The 18,049-nt window shown below is 47.7% G+C and overlaps 1 protein-coding gene across 1 annotated transcript in view; it reads right to left on the bottom strand.

Annotated features, from left to right (window-relative positions):
* Positions 1-5,520: 5,520 nt before the first annotated feature.
* Positions 5,521-18,049, bottom strand: part of CAPN1 (calpain 1) — a 75,335-nt gene continuing 62,806 nt past the window's right edge. The window contains exon 22 of the mRNA XM_073658573.1: positions 5,521-5,992. Coding sequence (XP_073514674.1) covers positions 5,966-5,992 — 27 coding nt within the window. The 3' untranslated portion in view covers positions 5,521-5,965. The remainder of the gene's footprint in view (positions 5,993-18,049) is intronic.

An 18,049-nucleotide genomic window follows, 5' to 3' on the forward strand; every position in this document is an offset into this window, starting at 1 on the left:
GCTGAAAGAAGAATACTGTATTCCACAAACTAGTTTCTACTTTTATGTCCAAATGAGGCATGCATGGTTTATACAGCCGCGACATATGCAGAGTAATATCCAACATCATCTACTGTTTAACATATTATTATGCCATAGAGGTGGGAAGGGATTGATTTCCAGAATCTACGGGATACTTATGCAGCAATTTCAGTTGGACAGACCCTTAAATGTTAAGGAGAGGTGGGAGCGTGACATTGGTACTATATCCTTGGAAGAATGGGAAGAGGTGGTGGGGAGCGTTCTGATACTATCTACATGTGAGGCACATAGACTCTCACAGTTGTACTTATTGCATAGGGTATATAGAACTCCCAAATTTCTACAGCGCATTGGGGCAAGGAATGACAGTGTGTGTCCAAAATGTGGAGAGGAAGGAGCAGATCTTATGCATATGATGTGGACGTGTAGGAGGGTCGCGGTATTCTGGAATGACTGTGTGCAGTACATTAATAATGTGTTTGAGTGTAATCTACCCTTATATCCTAAAGTGTGTGTGTTGGGCCATGTAGAAATAATAGGATGTGAAGAGGATGAAATAATAGCTGTTAAGAGGACTCTATATCAGATCAGAAAGCTTATAGCCGCACATTGGCTGGATCCCTCCCCTCTCAGGTTCCAGGAATTCTTGGATAGAATGCGTCTTTTATTAAGATTAGAAGAGGGAGTGTACAAAAAGCGGAAGGCTATACGTAAATATGATAAAATCTGGGGTAGATGGAGCATGTTTCATGGTTATCATATTATGTCCATTTTAAATATCAATTGAATTTGAAATGTTGTGGTCTCTCAGGTTCTACTTAATTAATCACTGACTATTAGATATTATGCTCTGTATCCATGGATCAAATTATCAATGCTTTACCAGTTAGATAAGCTATATGATAATATGCGGTCTGTAATTAAATTTGTATTTGCCATATGGTTTTTGGGGGTGTAATGCTTGGGGGGAGGGGGAACGGGTGGGTTTTGAAGGGCATTGCCAGTTGGGTGATGCCTCAATGTTGTTTATGTGTAATGTTAAAAAAGTCTTAATAAAAAGCATCTGATTTAAAAAAAAAATAAATGTGCCCCTGCTGTGTACTGTGTAATGGCTGTGTCTGAACGTACAGGGACATGGTCTGATCATACCACATCTCCTGGGCAGTGGAGGAGAAAAAGAGTATACAGACATTACTGCAGGGGATTGCAGCGGATTCTTTCTTTGAAGTAAAACATTGTTTAAAAACAGGCAGGGAAAAGCTTTACCTGACAGAAAGAATCAGCTGTGACCCCCATGCTGTAATGTCTGTATACTCTTTTGCTTCTTCCCCTGCCCAGGAGCTGTGGTATGATCAGACCATGTTCTGCACACGGAAAGACACAGCCATTACACAGTAGGACACATTTATAAGATTATCTCAGCACAGGAACATTTTATTTAAACACATCCAATTGTGGAACTTATTATTATTCCAAGATCTATTGATTAAAATTAACTTTTGTTCATGGAAAAATCCCTATAAATTAGCTAATGCTTTTTGCCTAATGTTCCCCTATGTATTGCCAATATATGGCTCCCATCAATCTATGTTCACCCGAACCATCCCTACAAACCACTGCTCCAACATAGGTCTTCACTTTTATAAGCAGGGTTGGCACTTATGATATGCTATGTCTTTTTGAAATATATCTGTAGCTCTCCAGGGACGTGTACATATTGTATATACTGTTTATATTGTATATATGCACATTGTTTATTGTCATATTATTGGACTCTCATGCTTTGTTTTCTTCCTCTCTTCCAGTGACTATTGTGACAAAGACCCAGAAAGGTCGAAACGTCAAAAGTCTATGTCGCTCACCTCCTGTCACCACTGCTTATAATTGCATGTTTGCCTGTTTTCACTTGAAATAAAGCCCTTCAAATCTGGAATAAGTGTGCGGTGAATTTCATACTCCATTAGGGTTCCCATACACATTAGATAGCTATCGGATGAAAGATGTTGGTCAGATGTATGGGCCTGTGTAGCGTACTAAATGCTATAAAGGACATAAGTGTTGCCACCTCTCCTCCATTATGTAGTAATGCCCCCCATCCTACACCCATCCTGGTATATGTAACACCCCTTTAAGCCGCCTTCGTGGAAAGGGTGTCCAGTAGTTCTCACATCAATATGGCGCAATGCCTCCACCCGAATTTGACTGGGTGATGAAGTAGGATGCAGGAGGGTCTTCTGCCAGGGGTCTACTCGGGAAACCCCTGTTCACGTTCCGTACAAACTCACAAGAGATGAAGTTGGATCACTTAATAGGCTTATTTATAGAGAGGGATAAATGGTGAATGTTGTAAGGGGAATTGCAAAATGGGCTTGGCAATAAACCTGAACGTTAGGGATGACACTTCCCCTTTAAGTGATATTAGTTAGCAGTGTGCCAGTTGTAATTTAAACTACAAATGACTGCATCAATGGAAACAAGACAGTCCAATGTCGGATTATAGTTGACGCAGATGTTGGAGTGCTTGCAGTTGGCGCACTTACTACAACAAGAACTAAATCCCCTCCATGGGTGGTCCTATTATAACTCCTTGTGTGTTGAACCATAAGTCCCAGCAATGCTCCCTGATAGATAGCTTTAATATACTTCCCAACAGTGGAACCAGAAGTCCCAGCAGTAGCTACTCACGCGGTGATGGAGCAATTAGGCAGTCACACACGGTTCCAAGCCTGGAGATCCAAAGTCCAGTTGCTTGGGAATGGAAGGTAGGATTCTTCTTCTAGATGAGAAGCCAGGTGGGAATGGGCAGCTCCGGGTAGGCTGGCTCGTCTGTAGTTGTGGTGCAGCCCCAGGTACTGTCACACAGAGCTGCAGATCTGTCAGCACGCACACACTGCTCTATTCCTGTATCGAAACTCCCTCTCCCAGTAATGACTGACAACCCTCACGTTCTATAGTCCTGTTAACTCCCCACTTCTTCTCCAGCTTGTTCAGCCAATCAGTCCCATCCTGAGCCTCTTCCTGGTATATACAGTACAGACCAAAAGTTTGGACTCACCTTCTCATTTAAAGATTTCTCTGTATTTTCATGACTATGAAAATTGTACATTCACACTGAAGGCATCAAAACTATGAATTAACACATGTGGAATTATATACTTAACAAAAAAGTGTGAAACAACTGAAAATATGTCTATATTCTAAAGTAGCCACCTTTTGCTTTGATGACTGCATTGCACACTCTTGGCATTCTCTTGATGAGCTTCAAGAGGTAGTCACCGGAAATGATCTTCCAACAATCTTGAAGGAGTTCCCAGAGATGCTTAGCACTTGTTGGCCCTTTTGCCTTCATTCTGCGGTCCAGCTCACCCCAAACCATCTCAATTGGGTTCAGGTCTGGTGACTGTGGAGGCCAGGTCATCTGGCGTAGCACCCCATCACTCTCCTTCTTGGTCAAATAGCCCTTACACAGCCTGGAGGTGTGTTTGGGGTCATTGTCCTGTTGAAAAATAAATGATGGTCCAACTAAGCGCAAACCGGATGGAATAGCATGCCGCTACAAGATGCTGTGGTAGCCATGCTGGTTCAGTATGCCTTCAATTTTGAATAAATCCCCAACAGTGTCACCAGCAAAGCACCCCCACACCATCACACCTCCTCCTCCATGCTTCACGGTGGGAACCAGGCATGTAGAGTCCATCCGTTCACCTTTTCTGCGTCTCCCAAAGACACGGTGGTTGGAACCAAAGATCTCAAATTTGGACTCATCAGACCAAAGCACAGATTTCCACTGGTCTAATGTCCATTCCTTGTTTTTTTTAGCCCGAACAAGTCTCTTCTGCTTGTTGCCGGTCCTTAACAGTGGTTTCCTAGCAGCTATTTTACCATGAAGGCCTGCTGCACAAAGTCTCCTCTTAACAGTTGTTGAAGAGATGTGTCTGCTGCTAGAACTCTGTGTGGCATTGACCTGGTCTCTAATCTGAGCTGCTGTTAACCTGCGATTTCTGAGGCTGGTTACTCGGATAAATTTATCCTCAGAAGCAGAGGTGACTCTTGGTCTTCCTTTCCTGGGGCGGTCCTCATGTGAGCCAGTTTCTTTGTAGCGCTTGATGGTTTTTGCAGCTGCACTTGGGCACACTTTCAAAGTTTGCCCAATTTTTCGGACTGACTGACCTTCATTTCTTAAAGTAATGATGGCCACTCGTTTTTCTTTACTTAGAATTTGTATTATGGCAAGAAAAAAGCAGCTAACAGTCTATTCAGTAGGACTATCAGCTGTGTATCCACCAGACTTCTGCACAACACAACTGAAGGTCCCAACCCCATTTATAAGGCAAGAAATCCCACTTATTAACCCTGACAGGGCACACCTGTGAAGTGAAAACCATTTCTGGTGACTACCTCTTGAAGCTCATCAAGAGAATGCCAAGAGTGTGCAAAGCAGTCCAAGCAAAAGGTGGCTACTTTGAAGAACCTAGAATATAAGACATATTTTCAGTTGTTTCACACTTTTTTGTTAAGTATATAATTCCACATGTGTTAATTTATAGTTTTGATGCCTTCAGTGTGAATGTACAATTTTCAAAGTCATGAAAAAACAGAAAAATCTTTAAGTGAGAAGGTGTGTCCAAACTTTTGGTCTGTACTGTACGTCCCCCATCCTGGTATATATGTCCCTCATCTTGGTATACTGTATATGTCTCCGCTCTACCGCTGTTCTGTAACGTATAAAAAAAAATAAATGATTATTCTCACCTTCCTCCACTCCCACACCGCTCAGCGTACTCTTCTGTAGCCGGCGCAGAAGCCCTCAGCTGCCATCAGCATACAAGCGACGGGCAGCGCATGACGTCACTGCCATCTGCAGCCAGTGACTTGCAAGCCGAATGGCCGTTGCCGGCCTCTGATTGGCTGGTAGCTTGTATTGTGGTGCAGGGTCTCTTTGCCGCAATGCATTTCAGCTGAATGTGCGTCCTCCCGAGCAGACCCGGTGGTGGTCGCACCCTCCACGACTGGTGGCTGGTGGTGGTCGCACCCTCCATGACTGGTGGCTGGTGGTGGTTGCACCCTCCACGACTGGTGGCTGGTGGTGGTCGCACCCTTCACGACTGGTGGCTGGTGGTGCTCGCACCCTTTCGCAGCCATTGAGCCCCTGGCAACTACCGATTTTTTTATAGTGCCATGGGGTATTAGAGAAAAGCTGCCACCCACTTTAATCCAACCATGTGACTACGAGTGGTTCTCCACCTATGGGTCAGAGGAACTTTTTGGTCTCCTTCTGGCTTCAGGACCTAAGAGGTATTGCAGCCACTGCAAAGAAACAAACAATGGCAATATCCAATGTCATCTATGTATTCATTTCCTAAAAAGTCATATGATGTCTGAATTGTCATCCCAGTGATAAATTATTAAAAACTTCAGAAGACTTTTTTGTAGTTGTATAAAAGTCTGTATTGGAGAAGCAACGCAATGTTCTTATATACAGTACATGATATTGCTATCTTCTTACCAAATCTTTATTTTGGCTTTTTAAACCAGTACAAAACAAGAGAGAGCAGCAAGTGTAACATAAGACATCTGACCGGAGGCTAGACCCTTTACCTTTCCAGCTGTTATGAACTACAACTTCCAGCATGCCCTGACAGCTGCATGCTGGGGGTAGGTATTACGGAACAGATGTAGAGTAGGAGCTGGACACCATTTCTATAAGATCTCTGTAACCTGTAAATGTGAAGATATAGGATGCAAGAGAATGTTGGAGATATACATAGAACGGATGCAACGGAGAGAGAAAAGGCCACACAGGACTATATGCAGGACAGACATGGCGGGAAGGCTTGTCTTCATGGTATTGCTTTGGCACAGGGGCAGCGAGTGAAAAGGCACTTGCGCTTCATTACAGGATAGGAGCGCTCAGGGATTCAGCCTGTGCAGGACTAGGATTTCATTATGCAAACATAGTCATCTGGAGCCACTGCAATGACATAATAAAAGAACTATTGAAAAAGACATGCAAGCCCCAACCCCAGCCAATACCACCAACAGCATGTTAAAGAGGTGGGTTTACGAGCAGATCAGCTCCATCAGTTGATCACTCGCATACATGGTCATTTGCTAGACGAGAACTATAGTTCTAATCTGTTTCTCTGAATAGTTAGTGCAACTTTATTAAGTTTCAGTCTGCAATCTTCATTCGTTTTCAGACCCCCTGATAGACAGTTTGCAGCCTGATGCAAGTTTCAGATTTTTCCTTTGAGGGATGGTCCCTCCCAGTAATATAGGTAGGTAGCATGTATGTGTGTACTCAGGATACTGCTGTGTTCAACCATTCATATATCAGCACAGCTTCTATCCTGCATTTATTTCCTCTTCACGTGTTTTCCTTAATTTTTTTTTTTTTTTTTAGCATTTGTTTTCTCTACCCTCCTTGAGACTGTAGATACTGACTCCCCTCGCTACACTCTTGACATTTAAGTACAGCCCCCTAACCCTCCCAGCTGCGATCTCTAACACAGAGAGGGGAAGCAGAGAGATCTGTCAAAATCAGGGGGCCTTTGTATCAATTTTGAAAAAACACTCAGCCTTATAAAAAGAAATTCTAGCATTTTTTCTGATGCAGATTGTTTATTAATTATTTAAGACTATTCAAAAGGTTGCTTAACTTGGTATTCGAGAAGCAACTGAACGATAAAAGACGTAGTTACTTACCGGTAAAGGGATTTCTCAGTGCCAATGACGGCACCACGGAGAGAGGGGATCCGCCCTTCAAGGACAGGAAACCTACAGATAAAAGGGTGGTACCTCTCTCCCACATAGGTTGTTTACAGAGCATGAGAGGACCACTAGGTTAGTAACACAAAATTTTACAATTTAAGAACTCGTCAGAGACACCACGTGGCTACAACAAGTAACTAATAAGTGTGCTCACCCACACGTAAAGGGAGGGAATGCACGGGTGCCGTCATGGGCTCTGAGAAATCCCGTTACCAGTAAGTAACTACGTCTTTCTCCTTCCCCCCATGACGGCACCACGGAGAGAATTACAGAGAAGTGGCTCATTAGGGGGGGACCACAGCTTCCAGAACCCTTCTCCCGAAAGTAAGGTCTGAAGAAGAGGTTAAGTCTAGCCGGTAGTGATTGAAGAAGGTAGAGGGGGAAGACCAGGTTGCCGCTCTACATATCTGCTCTATCGTAGCACCGGCCTTCTCTGCCCAGGAGGCCGCTCTTGATGAGTGGGCCTTCAGTTTCTCCGGGGCAGCTTCCCAGCGTGAGGAGTACGATAGTGAGATGGCCTCCCTTATCCATCTGGCCAGCGTGCCCTTAGAAGCTTTCAGGGCCCTCGTAAGGGGAAGAAAGCAAACAAAGAGAGAACTATCCTCCCTACACTTTTGTGTTGCCTCTAGATACTGGATTAGGCACCTTCTGACGTCTAGTGTATGCAAGACCTTCTCTTTCGTGTTCCTAGGGTTGGGGCAGGAAGAAGGGAGGGTAATTTCCTGGGACCTGTGAAATCTTGACGCCACTTTTGGCAGATAGGCAGGGTAGGTATTCAGAGTAACCCTATCCTCCAAGATTTGTGTGAAGGGGGGGCCTGCCGATATGGCCCGAATATCACTAACCCTAAGTGCGGATGTGAGAGCTACTAAGAGTGCTGTTTTGAGGGACAGAATTTTTTAGGGGCACATCTGACAGAGGTTCAAAAGTGGCCTCCGTTAAAGCTGAAAGGACCAAGTTTAAATCCCAGGATGTAGTATTTCGGGATGGGATGAGTCGGGATCTAGATGATGCTTTAATGAACCTAGATACCCATCTATCCTTAGCCAGATCAAAATTGTAGAGCGCTCCCAGGGCCGCAACTTGAACTTTTAAAGGTACTTGTGGCCAGACCCTGCTCCAAACCCTTCTGTAAGAATTCCAGGATAGCTGACAATGGAACCCCCACCCAGCCTGGAACCTGAGACTGAAAGGAATTTCGTCCAGGTTTTCCCATACAGTTTGGTGGTCACAGGTTCCCTACTTTGAAGTAGCGTGGTGATAAGATTTGGGGAGAAACCGTTGTCCTTCAGAAGAGCCCTTTCAAATTCCAGGCTGTCAAGTGTAAGTTTGAAGCCCGGGGATGGAGAACTGGACTCTGAGAAAGAAGATCCGGAAGCTCCGGAAGAACCCATGGGTCGAAGATTGATAACATCCTCAGCCACGAAAACCACGCCCTCTTTGGCCAAAAGGGGGCTATCAAGATTACCCTCACTTTCTCTACCCTGATTTTCCTCAGAACAGCTGGAATCAGAGAAATCGGAGGAAAAGCTTAAGCTAGAGGGTAACTCCACGGGATCATGAAGGCATCCACGGCTACAGGGTTCCCTTTGGGGTCTAGGGAGCAAAAAGAGTGTGTTTTCTTGTTCCGATTGTTGGCGAACAGATCTATGGAGGGACGTCCCCACATTTGTACAATCTGCCGAAAAACTGACTGATTTAACGCCCATTCGCCCTGCTTTAGCTGTGTCCGACTCAAAGTCTGCGGTGCGATTTTCTATCCCATTTATGTGTAGTGCTGACAGGGATTGTAAGTTTTCCTTGGCTAAGTGAAAGATGACCTCTGTCGCCTGCATTAGGGAATGGGACCGTGTACCCCCCTGGTGGTTCAGGTACTCCACTACTACCCGGTTGTCTGAAAAGACAATCACGTGGTGTCCTTGTAGTGTGTGCATGAATTCCCGGAGTGCCAGCTCTACTGCTAGGAACTCCTTCATGTTTGAGGATACTTGCTTTAGGTGTTCTGTCCAGACCCCCTGAGCTACAAGGTTGTTGAGGTGAGCCCCCCAGCCCCCGGGACTTGCATCTGTGGTCAGGATTTGAGGTGTCGGGATTGTCCAAGGAATCCCCCGGGCTAGATTGTCTATGTTCCCCCACCACTCTAGGGAAAGTATGGTTTCTGCAGATAGTGTTAGCTGCACTTCTAAATGCCCTCTTAGGGATTTTTCTGCCTCTAAGATTTCCCACTGTAGGGTCCTGGTATGTATTTGAGCCCATTGGACGGCCGGGAAACATGCTGTCAGGGAGCCTAGAAGGGACATGGCTCCTATGATTTTGTGATTTTTTTCTGTGGGGAGACGACACTCCTGTCTTTTTTAATCCAGCACGATGCCTAGGTATTCCTATATCTGGTGACGCGCCCCCAGGGCTGTGGGGTACTCGGCAGCCGGGCCTCTATCTCGCTGCTGGGGATATCACGGTGGCTGGCCCGGTCCGTGACCCAGGGCGGTCAGTGCAAAAAGGGGTTTTATTCAATTGGGATTTATAGAAAGTTCGTGACGCCACCTGTGGATTGCGGCTATAGGGGCCGCCACTGCGGAGCAGTCCATTGGAGCTGGTGTTCTGGCAGCAGGGGTGGTGTGGCTCTCCACAGGTAGAGCGAGCTCCAGAGCAGTGTAGTTAGCGTAAGGTGCGCTGGGCGTTGTAGTGCAGGGAGGGAAATGGCGTCGGCGAAGGAATAGACGGAGACAGTTCTGTGCAGTCATCCAAGATTTTACTCACAGTTCTTTAGACACTCCACAGGTGCACTGTACAGGTGCTAGCCTCCCACGTCGTACTGCGTTCACCGGACAGGGGTTCAGTCCTTCCTCAGGCAGCTTAGGAGTACCTGGCAGAACCCCACTTTCTCGTGTTCCTATTTTGACCGTCTTCACTCTAGGTCCTTCTCCCTCCTGCCCTGCGCTGCCCACTCTCAATCCCGCTCAGGTGCTCTGAAGGCCTTCCTGCACGTCGGATCCGGGACCTACTTGACCCTCCTAGGGATTAGAATGCGGCAACGATCCCTCTGTCTCCTGACAGATGCGGGGCGTACGGGTGCCGTCCTGCACGCGCCGTACCCCCTGGGATCCTCTCTTAGAACGGAGCCTACTCCCTGCTCCCATCCGGGGCCTCCTGACTCGGCCCTACTTATGGAGCAGATCTCCTAATGAGACTCTGCTCCCGGACTGTTCTTCTGAACGGTCCCTACTGACTGAACCTTCTGTTCTCTTCTCCTCAGACTTGGGTCTCACTGGCTAGGCCCGCCTCTGGAGCAGAGCTCCTGCGGAGCCTCTGCTCCTTCCACTTTCCTCCTCTGACTGAACACACTCTCTAAGATGGCTTCCCATTATATACCTCCTTCTACAAGTGCTCCCTCTATCTACTTCCTCCACCCACACCCACTACTGGTTCCCCCTACCTTTGGTTCCCCCCACTCCAGCCAGGGTCAGGGCTCAGCAGCTGCGCTCTGCATGTTGCCCCTCCAGCCGGCCTGGAGCAGTGTAGTGTTGGATGCAGGTGTTGGGGTTCTGAGCAGCACTCCCTCCTTACCTGAGAGAAGGGAGACACCACACCTCTGTGTGAGGTGCAGTACCTCTGTGGCGACTGAACCCTCAGGGGCGCCACACTGGCATGGTTCTATTTTGGATTTTCCTAGATTCAAAAGCCATCCTAAGTGAGTCAAAGAATTCATGACCTTTCCCATATGGGATTTGCAGTTTAGGAAGGAGCTGCCTATTACCAGGAAGTCATCTAGGTATGGGACGACCAGGGTGCTCTGTTCCCTTAGATGAGGCATTACCTCTGCAACAACTTTGGTGAAAACTCTTGGGGCTATGGCGATGCCGAATGGGAGGGCCGTATATTGATAGTGTTTGACAACTCCACCCATAGGAACTGCTACGCTGAAGAACTTCCGGTAGTCTTTGTGTATCGGGACGTGATCATAAGAGTCTTTTAAATCCAGGACAGCCATGAAACAATCGGGAAGCAGCATTTTTACTGATGATTTTATTGTTTCCATTTTGAAGGCTTCCACCTTCAAAAGTTTGTTCAGCTATTTTAGATTTACAATCCTCCCGTACGTCCCATCTGTTTTTTTCCTCAGGAATAACGGAGAATAGAAGTGTAGCACCCCAAGGGCTCGGTTGCTACAGAGGTATTGCATCTCAACCAGATGTGCGATATCTCACTCTCAGGCAAGGATGGAGTGTGGATCAGGACCCCGACACCTGCATGCATTACACCACATTTCCGGGGGGCAGGGCGACCGATATGCTCCAAGTAGAGCAAGATAGTCCCTGTCCCTGGCCGGAGTGGGGGGAGGGAACACCGAGGAAGGGGGAACCCTGTAGTGCAGGAGCAGGGAGAGAGCAGTTCCTTGGTGCACCTAGAGGGAGGTATAATAGGTGGGCACCATCTTAGATCAGGGGTTAGTTCAGTCAGAAAGAAGAGGGAGCAGGAGGTGGGAGCAGAGGCTCTGCATGGGCTCTGCTCCGCAGGCAGGCCAAAGAGAGAGGCCGGAGCCTGGAGGAAGCAGAAGGAAGGAGAAGGAAGAAGGAAGAGGAGCGGAGGAGGCTCCAGGAACAAGGAACGAAGGGACCCCAGGGGTGTGGACCGGCGAGTCGCCACCGCACGCCCGAATCTACCTGCGTGGAAGGGTCAGGCCAAAGGGGGAGACCGGTCCCCGAAACTAGTGGAGGCGGGGAACTACCCTCAGCTAGAAACCGGAGGCTGTGACATTTCATGTGGCGCAGCCCCTCGCTACACCCGCTAGGAAGGCACCATATAGGGTCAGGGAAACTGGCGCCAAGTTTACCAAGAGAAGGCCCGAGGCAGCCGGACAGAAGCGAGGTCACTGGCGGGGTATGACAGGCCAGAGAAAGGACACACAAAGGGGGTCCTGCGAAACACTCCGGAGATACCTGGGAGTCGGCCGAGCCCCTCACCTGGTGAGCACAGTACGACGTGGGCAGCCGTTACCTGCAGAAGTGGTCTGGATAATAAGAACTGTGAGTAAAGACCCTGGCCTGCATCACTCACTCTGTGTCGTCACTGCTACTCCTGCACCATCACCCCCATCCTCCGCATACACTGCCCTGAGGTTACACTCCTCCCGTGGGGAGTTGTACTACACTCTGCTGCACTCATAACACCAGCCTCAGCGGTCTGTCTTGCAGCGGCGGTTCATCCTGACCGCAATCCACGGGTGGCGTAGTCGGACATTTAATATCATAAAAACCACACAAATAGACTGCCATTTGAGTTGACCACCCTGAGCCACGGGACCGGGTCCCCGCCACGCAAGGGCTACAATCCCCAGCATCCGCAACGGGTCCGGTTCCGGGTATCCCCACACACACGCGGCACAGGGGGCGCATCAGAAGCCCTTGCCCCCCCCCGGGACCTCCTGAAGGACTGCCTCCTCTACCAGTCCCCGGATTTCCTGCTCCAAGGCCAGCGGCTCCTCGTTTGAAGACCTTTCGGGGGTCACGACAAAGTTTTGCTGAGGGAATGTGAGGAACTGGAGTTTCAGGCCCAATTGTATTAGGCTCAGAATCCATGAGCTGTCGGATATTAACTCCCAGGCCGGGAGAAAGCCTGATAGCCTTCTCCCCACCCTGGGCAAATCCTCATTGGGGAGGCTTTCTGCCATCATTGGGGGGTTTGCTAAATAGGAACCATTTGGTCTTCCTACTCCTGTCTTCCCACCTATCCTGCTCTTTAGGGGGTTTTCTATGGATAAACCTTTTACTCCTGTGAGAGTGTGAACTGTGATAGCAGCAGGAGAGCATTCGGACCCTGTGACTTTTGCCTGGCTGAGCTCAGAGCAGGAGCAGACCAGGAAACCCTGTGTGTTCTGAGGGTGTCTGCTGTGTGAGAGACGAGACAGGAAGACTGTGAGAACTGAGCTGCAACAAGACGCTGTCTCTACAAGCTTCCCTGTGGAGATTGGTAACCCCTGCCCCTGGTGAAGCTGTGTCCCTGCTTAAGAACAAGTGCTGAGCTGGGGAAAGCTGTGTGGCTCTTTGGAGATTTGTGGAAGTCCATGCTGAGTGGACTAGAGGCTTTGTGCTTAAGGAACCAAGCGTCAAGTGAGAACGGAAAGAGACTGAGGAATCCATCTCTGTGACGGAGCACATGGTCGGTGGTCTGGAAAAGAGTGAGTGACTGCTAGAGGATAGAAGAGGTCCGATGCCATTCACATTGAGAGTATACTGACAAGCCTTGTGAAGAGATTTTCCCAGACCTTAATCTGAGGCTACAGGACTAAAGTCCCCGGCGTGTGGGCTCAGTATCGGCCGACAAGACAAGGAATCTTTGCTGTTTTTGTGAACTTTGTTTTTGTTTTGGCGCCAAAGTTTTCCGGGACTAGCTGCAGCACAGCGATTCACAGGCCTGTGATAGACTACATCTGAGGTTAACGGTACCGTAACTTTAAGATACCCGGGTTTCCTTATAATAGGGGTATAAGAGCAATTGGTATAGTTTCATGCATTGTTATTGTTAATTGTGGTAGGATTGTACTCCGTGTGCCATCTCAGGGGGTCCCTATAGACCGCCCTCACTAGACTGACACTGTGGTTAGGTAAAATTGTTCCAGATCTTTAGAATAATTCACATAAGCTGGAAACTTTGAGATTGGCACATTGATTTCAGCTTTTGCTGATTGTGTGTATTTATTAGGGGCAGTGTCCCAGGTAGAACTTGAGACTGGTTCATAAAATACTGAATTTTAGTCTAATCCCTGTTTTAGTAAAGAAAGTGTTGTTTATTTCCGTCTCTGTCTCAGTTTGTGACTCACTGGATCTCTCTCGGACCTCCGGTCATTACACTCCGAAAAGGTTTTCTGTAAGCAGTGTTAGACAGGATAGGGAACCGCTTCTTATTGTCCCCTACTTTTTCCAAATGTCATCAAGGGCGGGCCCAAATAGAAACTCGCCCTCACAGGGGATGGAGCACAATCTTGATTTAGTCTGTAGATCCCCGGGCCAACATTTGAGCCAGAGGGCTCATCTGGCTGCGTTAGCGAGCCCTGTCGCCCTAGCACCTAATCTGACGGAGTCTGCTAAGGCAGGGTTCCCCAACTCCAGTCCTCAAGGCCCACCAACAGGTCATGTTTTCAGGATTTCCTTAGTATTACACAGGTGATAATTGCATCACCTGCACAGGCAATAATTCCATCACCTGTGCAATACTAAGGAAATCCTGAAAACATGACCTGTTGGTGGGCCTTGAGGACTGGAGTTGGGGAACCCTGTGCTAAGGCGTCAGCTAGGAAGGCCGCTGCCCCTTTCATTACTGGGATAGTTTCAAGAATTGTGTCTCTAGAGGTTTTCTGCCTCAGTTGTATCCAGACAGACCATTAATGACCTGGCCGTACATGTGGCAGCTACCGCAGGTTTTAACCCCCCTAGAAACTTCCCAGGAACCCTTTAGGAAGGCGTCTGCTTTTTTATCCATGGGGTCTTTTAGGACGCCCATGTCTTCAAATGGAAGGGAGTATTTCTTTGAGGCTTTGCCTATGGCGACGTCCAGTTTTGGCGCTTTCTCCCAAAAGGAACATGTAGGGTCATCGAACGGGTACTTTCATTTAGGGGAAAGGAAGCCCTTCCTCTCCGTTTTTTTCCACTCTTTATTAATCAAAGAGAGAACATGTTCATTTAGAGGAAAGGATGTCCTCTTTTTTTTGCTCTAGACCGCTGAACATTACGTCTTGGATAGATTTTTTGGGCCGGGGATCTGCTAACCCCATGGTAGATCTGCCTGCCTTAATGAGGCTATTTGTTTCCTCGATAGGGAAGCAGCTCCGTCCTCCTCTATCAGTAGACGAGGAAGAGGAAGATGAAGAGATGGAAGAGTCCGAATCTCCGCCATTCTCAGAACTGCTAGAACCGGACTCGGGGGAATATGTTTTCAGTTTTCCTTAACCTTTTACCCCTCCGAAAGGATTTAATGTTATCTTCAACCTGTGACTTAAGTCGGTCTCTAAGTTCAGAGGCAAATTTCGGGGTTTCCTCGCATATAGTTTGCTCAATGCAGGAGCTGCAGAGTCTCTTATCCCAAGTAGTGGGTAGGGCTTCTGTGCATAGTGCACAGGTCCTATTTTTTGTTTTCCCCGTACTCTTTCTTCCCTAATAAGAGACAAAAAGAGAGAGAGAGCGCGAGGGCCCCTAGTTACAAAGTGGACTTTCACGAAGATCACTTACCAACCAGACGGAAGAGTGGGTACCGGTTCAGGAGGTGGAGCCATCTTTGTAGACGGAGTCCTCCTGGAAGATGTTGAGGTGGAGTCTTTGCTGCGCTGCGACGATCTGAGGGAGTGCCCACTTCCACTGTTATGGCCCTTGTGCCCCGTTTCTTCCGGCTTCTTCTTTCGTTGGGTTGGCGGTGGTGGTGGCGACTGAGGAAGCAGCTCTTGCTCCTCAAGCAGCTCCTGGTCACTCTTTTTTTTTTTTTTTTCTACTGACAGCATGCCAGAGCTTTAAGAAGCAGCTTCTGGCGTCCTCCGTTGTCTTTTAAGTGGTGACCCGGCGCCCCCTCCTCCCCCATACCTGCGGGAGGACGCCCGCGCCTGCGCAGACTGGCTACCCAGTCATGCACTGCGGCGCCGTGTCATCCGGAGGCGCCCAGCAGACCCGGATCTTCAAAAGAACGCCGCCGGGCCACGCCGCGCTCCCACCTGCCGCAACCAGGGGGGTCCAGCACAGCACCTTGGCGGGTCTCGACAGGCCCTGTCCTCTTCGTCTGGACCCCCCCGCACACCCTAATGGCCCACTGACCCCAGCGGTGGCGCATCATGGCACCGCACCAGCCGAGGCAGGGAACCCCCGCTGCCTGGATCGGACTGGCCGGGCCTGGCATCCCACGACGTCCATCTTCTGGCACCCCGCAGGTATGCCTCCTCCGGACTGTAGGGTCCCGTCAAGGACAGGAAACCAACTGATGCGTGAGAGAGGTATCGCCCTTTTATCTGTAGGTTTCCTGTCCTTGAAGGGCGGATCCCCTCTCTCCGTGGTGCCATCATGGGGGAAGGAGAAAAAAACTCTATGCAAAGGTGTACATAGACTTAAATCTCCTTTGTTTTAGACAACAGTGAATTTCTAGCTTCCTTTTATAACTTGATTACTTGGTGGTCTACTTTCATGATAGGAAACTCTAAGCGTTTCCTTTCCTTATAATGCTATTTGTATATTATATTGTACTCCTATGTAATAACCATTTTTGTCTGTGCCCTTATATCTTAATTTCTACGAAATTGTAAAATATATAAAATTATTGACTAAATTGCCATTCTTGTTTATTAAAGGAAACCTGTCAGTGCCCCTGACAGTCCCTAACCACTATTATAGCTGTGCAGGTGCAGATTTGATGTAACTTTTTAGCGCTAAAATCTTTGAAGAATGTAGTTTTATCCTGCAGCACCACATATGCAAATTAACAGGACTAGTCCAGTCGGATGTCTCTTCCTCTGGACTAGTCCTGCCTCTCTGTGCAGGATTAACAGCCTCAATACAATCCAAGGCATGGTGAGACCATTATTAAGGCTGTCAATCACACCCAGAGAGGCGTGATTAGAAGTTCTGAGGCAGGACTAGTCCAGAGGAAGAGACATCCCGCTGGACTAGTCCTGCACTACTTGCATATGCAATTCTGCAAGATAATATTACAGTAGCTTGCGAAAGTATTCACTCCCTTGGCATTTTTCGTGTTTTGCTACCTCACAAACTGGCATTTCATATATTTTTTTGAGGGTTTGCATCAGTTCATGTAAAGAACAGGCCTACAACTGTGAACATTTGTTTTCCTTTTTATTGTGAAGCAAATATCAAATAGAATAAAATAACTGAAAACTTGTGTGCATAACTATTCACCCCCTAAAGTCAGTATTTTGTAGAGCCTCTCTATGAGCTTTCCACATCTTGCCACTGGGATTTTTGTCCATTCCTCAAGACAAAACTGCTTCAGCTCCTTTAAGTTAGATGGTTTCCTCTGGTGAACAGCAATCTTCAAGTCTGACCACAGATTCTCAATTGGATTAAGGTCTAGGCTTGGACTCGGCCACTCCAAAAAATGTACACGTTTCCCCTTAAATCACTCGAGTGGTGCTGTAGCAGTATGCTTTGGGTCATTGTCTAGTTGGAAAGTGAACCTCTGTCCCAGTCTCAAATCACTGACAAACAGGTTTTACTCAAGAATATCCTTGTATTTGGCACCATCCATCTTACCCTCGACTGGGCCAATTTTCCCTGTCCCTGCTGCTGAAAAACATCCCCACAGCATGAGGATACCACCACCATGTTTCACTGTGGGATGGTGTTCTTGGGGTGAAGAGCTGTGTTGGTTTGGCACCAAACATAGGGTTTACCTTGGTGGTCAAAAAGTTCAATTATGATCCCATCTGACCACAGCACCTTCCTCCATACATTTGGGGAGTCTCCCACATGTCTTTTGGCAAACTCAAAACAAGCCTTAAGAAGGATGCAGGATCCTGGAAGAGCTCCCGTTGAGTGTTTGTTTGTTATCCCTCCCTTCTTATTATGTTCTTAAGTTATATTAATAATCTCTTAAATAAATCCACCAGTAATCAACCCTTTGTGCTACTTTTATCTCTGACTGCAGAAACATCTGAAGTTTCAATAGTGCTTTGGAAATCTACCCTGCTACAGGAGCACCTCCAGGATCCAGCATCCTTCTTTCAGTCCATATCCCGGCAGACAGCCTTCACAGGACAAACACGCCGCCACCGCCAATGGAAGAGCTGCATACCGAGGTGCAAGAAACCCAAATATCACAAGGTTATTCAATAGAATTGAGCCTACCAGCACAACTCGCTTAGGTGAGCATAAATAATCTCTTTTAAGAAAAAAAACCTATATTCTCTACTGATTACGCTTAGGTACCGTTCTCTTTTTTCCCCCCACCCCCACCATTTCTACCCAGGACTTTTTTCAAAATAAGCCTTACAGTTTTTGTGTAAAGGCTTCTTTCTGCCCACTCTTCTATAAAGGCCACCTCTATGGAGTGTATGGCTTATTGTGGTCGTATGGACAGATACTCGAGTCTCTGCTTGGGCAGCTCCTTCTAATGTATGGAGGAATGGGGCATTATATGGGGGGGGGGTGACATCCTGCATGGGGCATTATAAGGGAGAAGGGGGACAAGTGACATCCTGCACGGGGCATTATAAGGGGGGGGGGGGGGACATCCTGTATGGGGCATTACAAGGGAGAGGGGGTGT

Source organism: Phyllobates terribilis, unplaced genomic scaffold, assembly GCF_046119375.1.
Source record: "Phyllobates terribilis strain yellow unplaced genomic scaffold, ASM4611937v1 Scaffold_13__5_contigs__length_258822181, whole genome shotgun sequence".
Classification (NCBI taxonomy): domain Eukaryota; kingdom Metazoa; phylum Chordata; class Amphibia; order Anura; family Dendrobatidae; genus Phyllobates; species Phyllobates terribilis.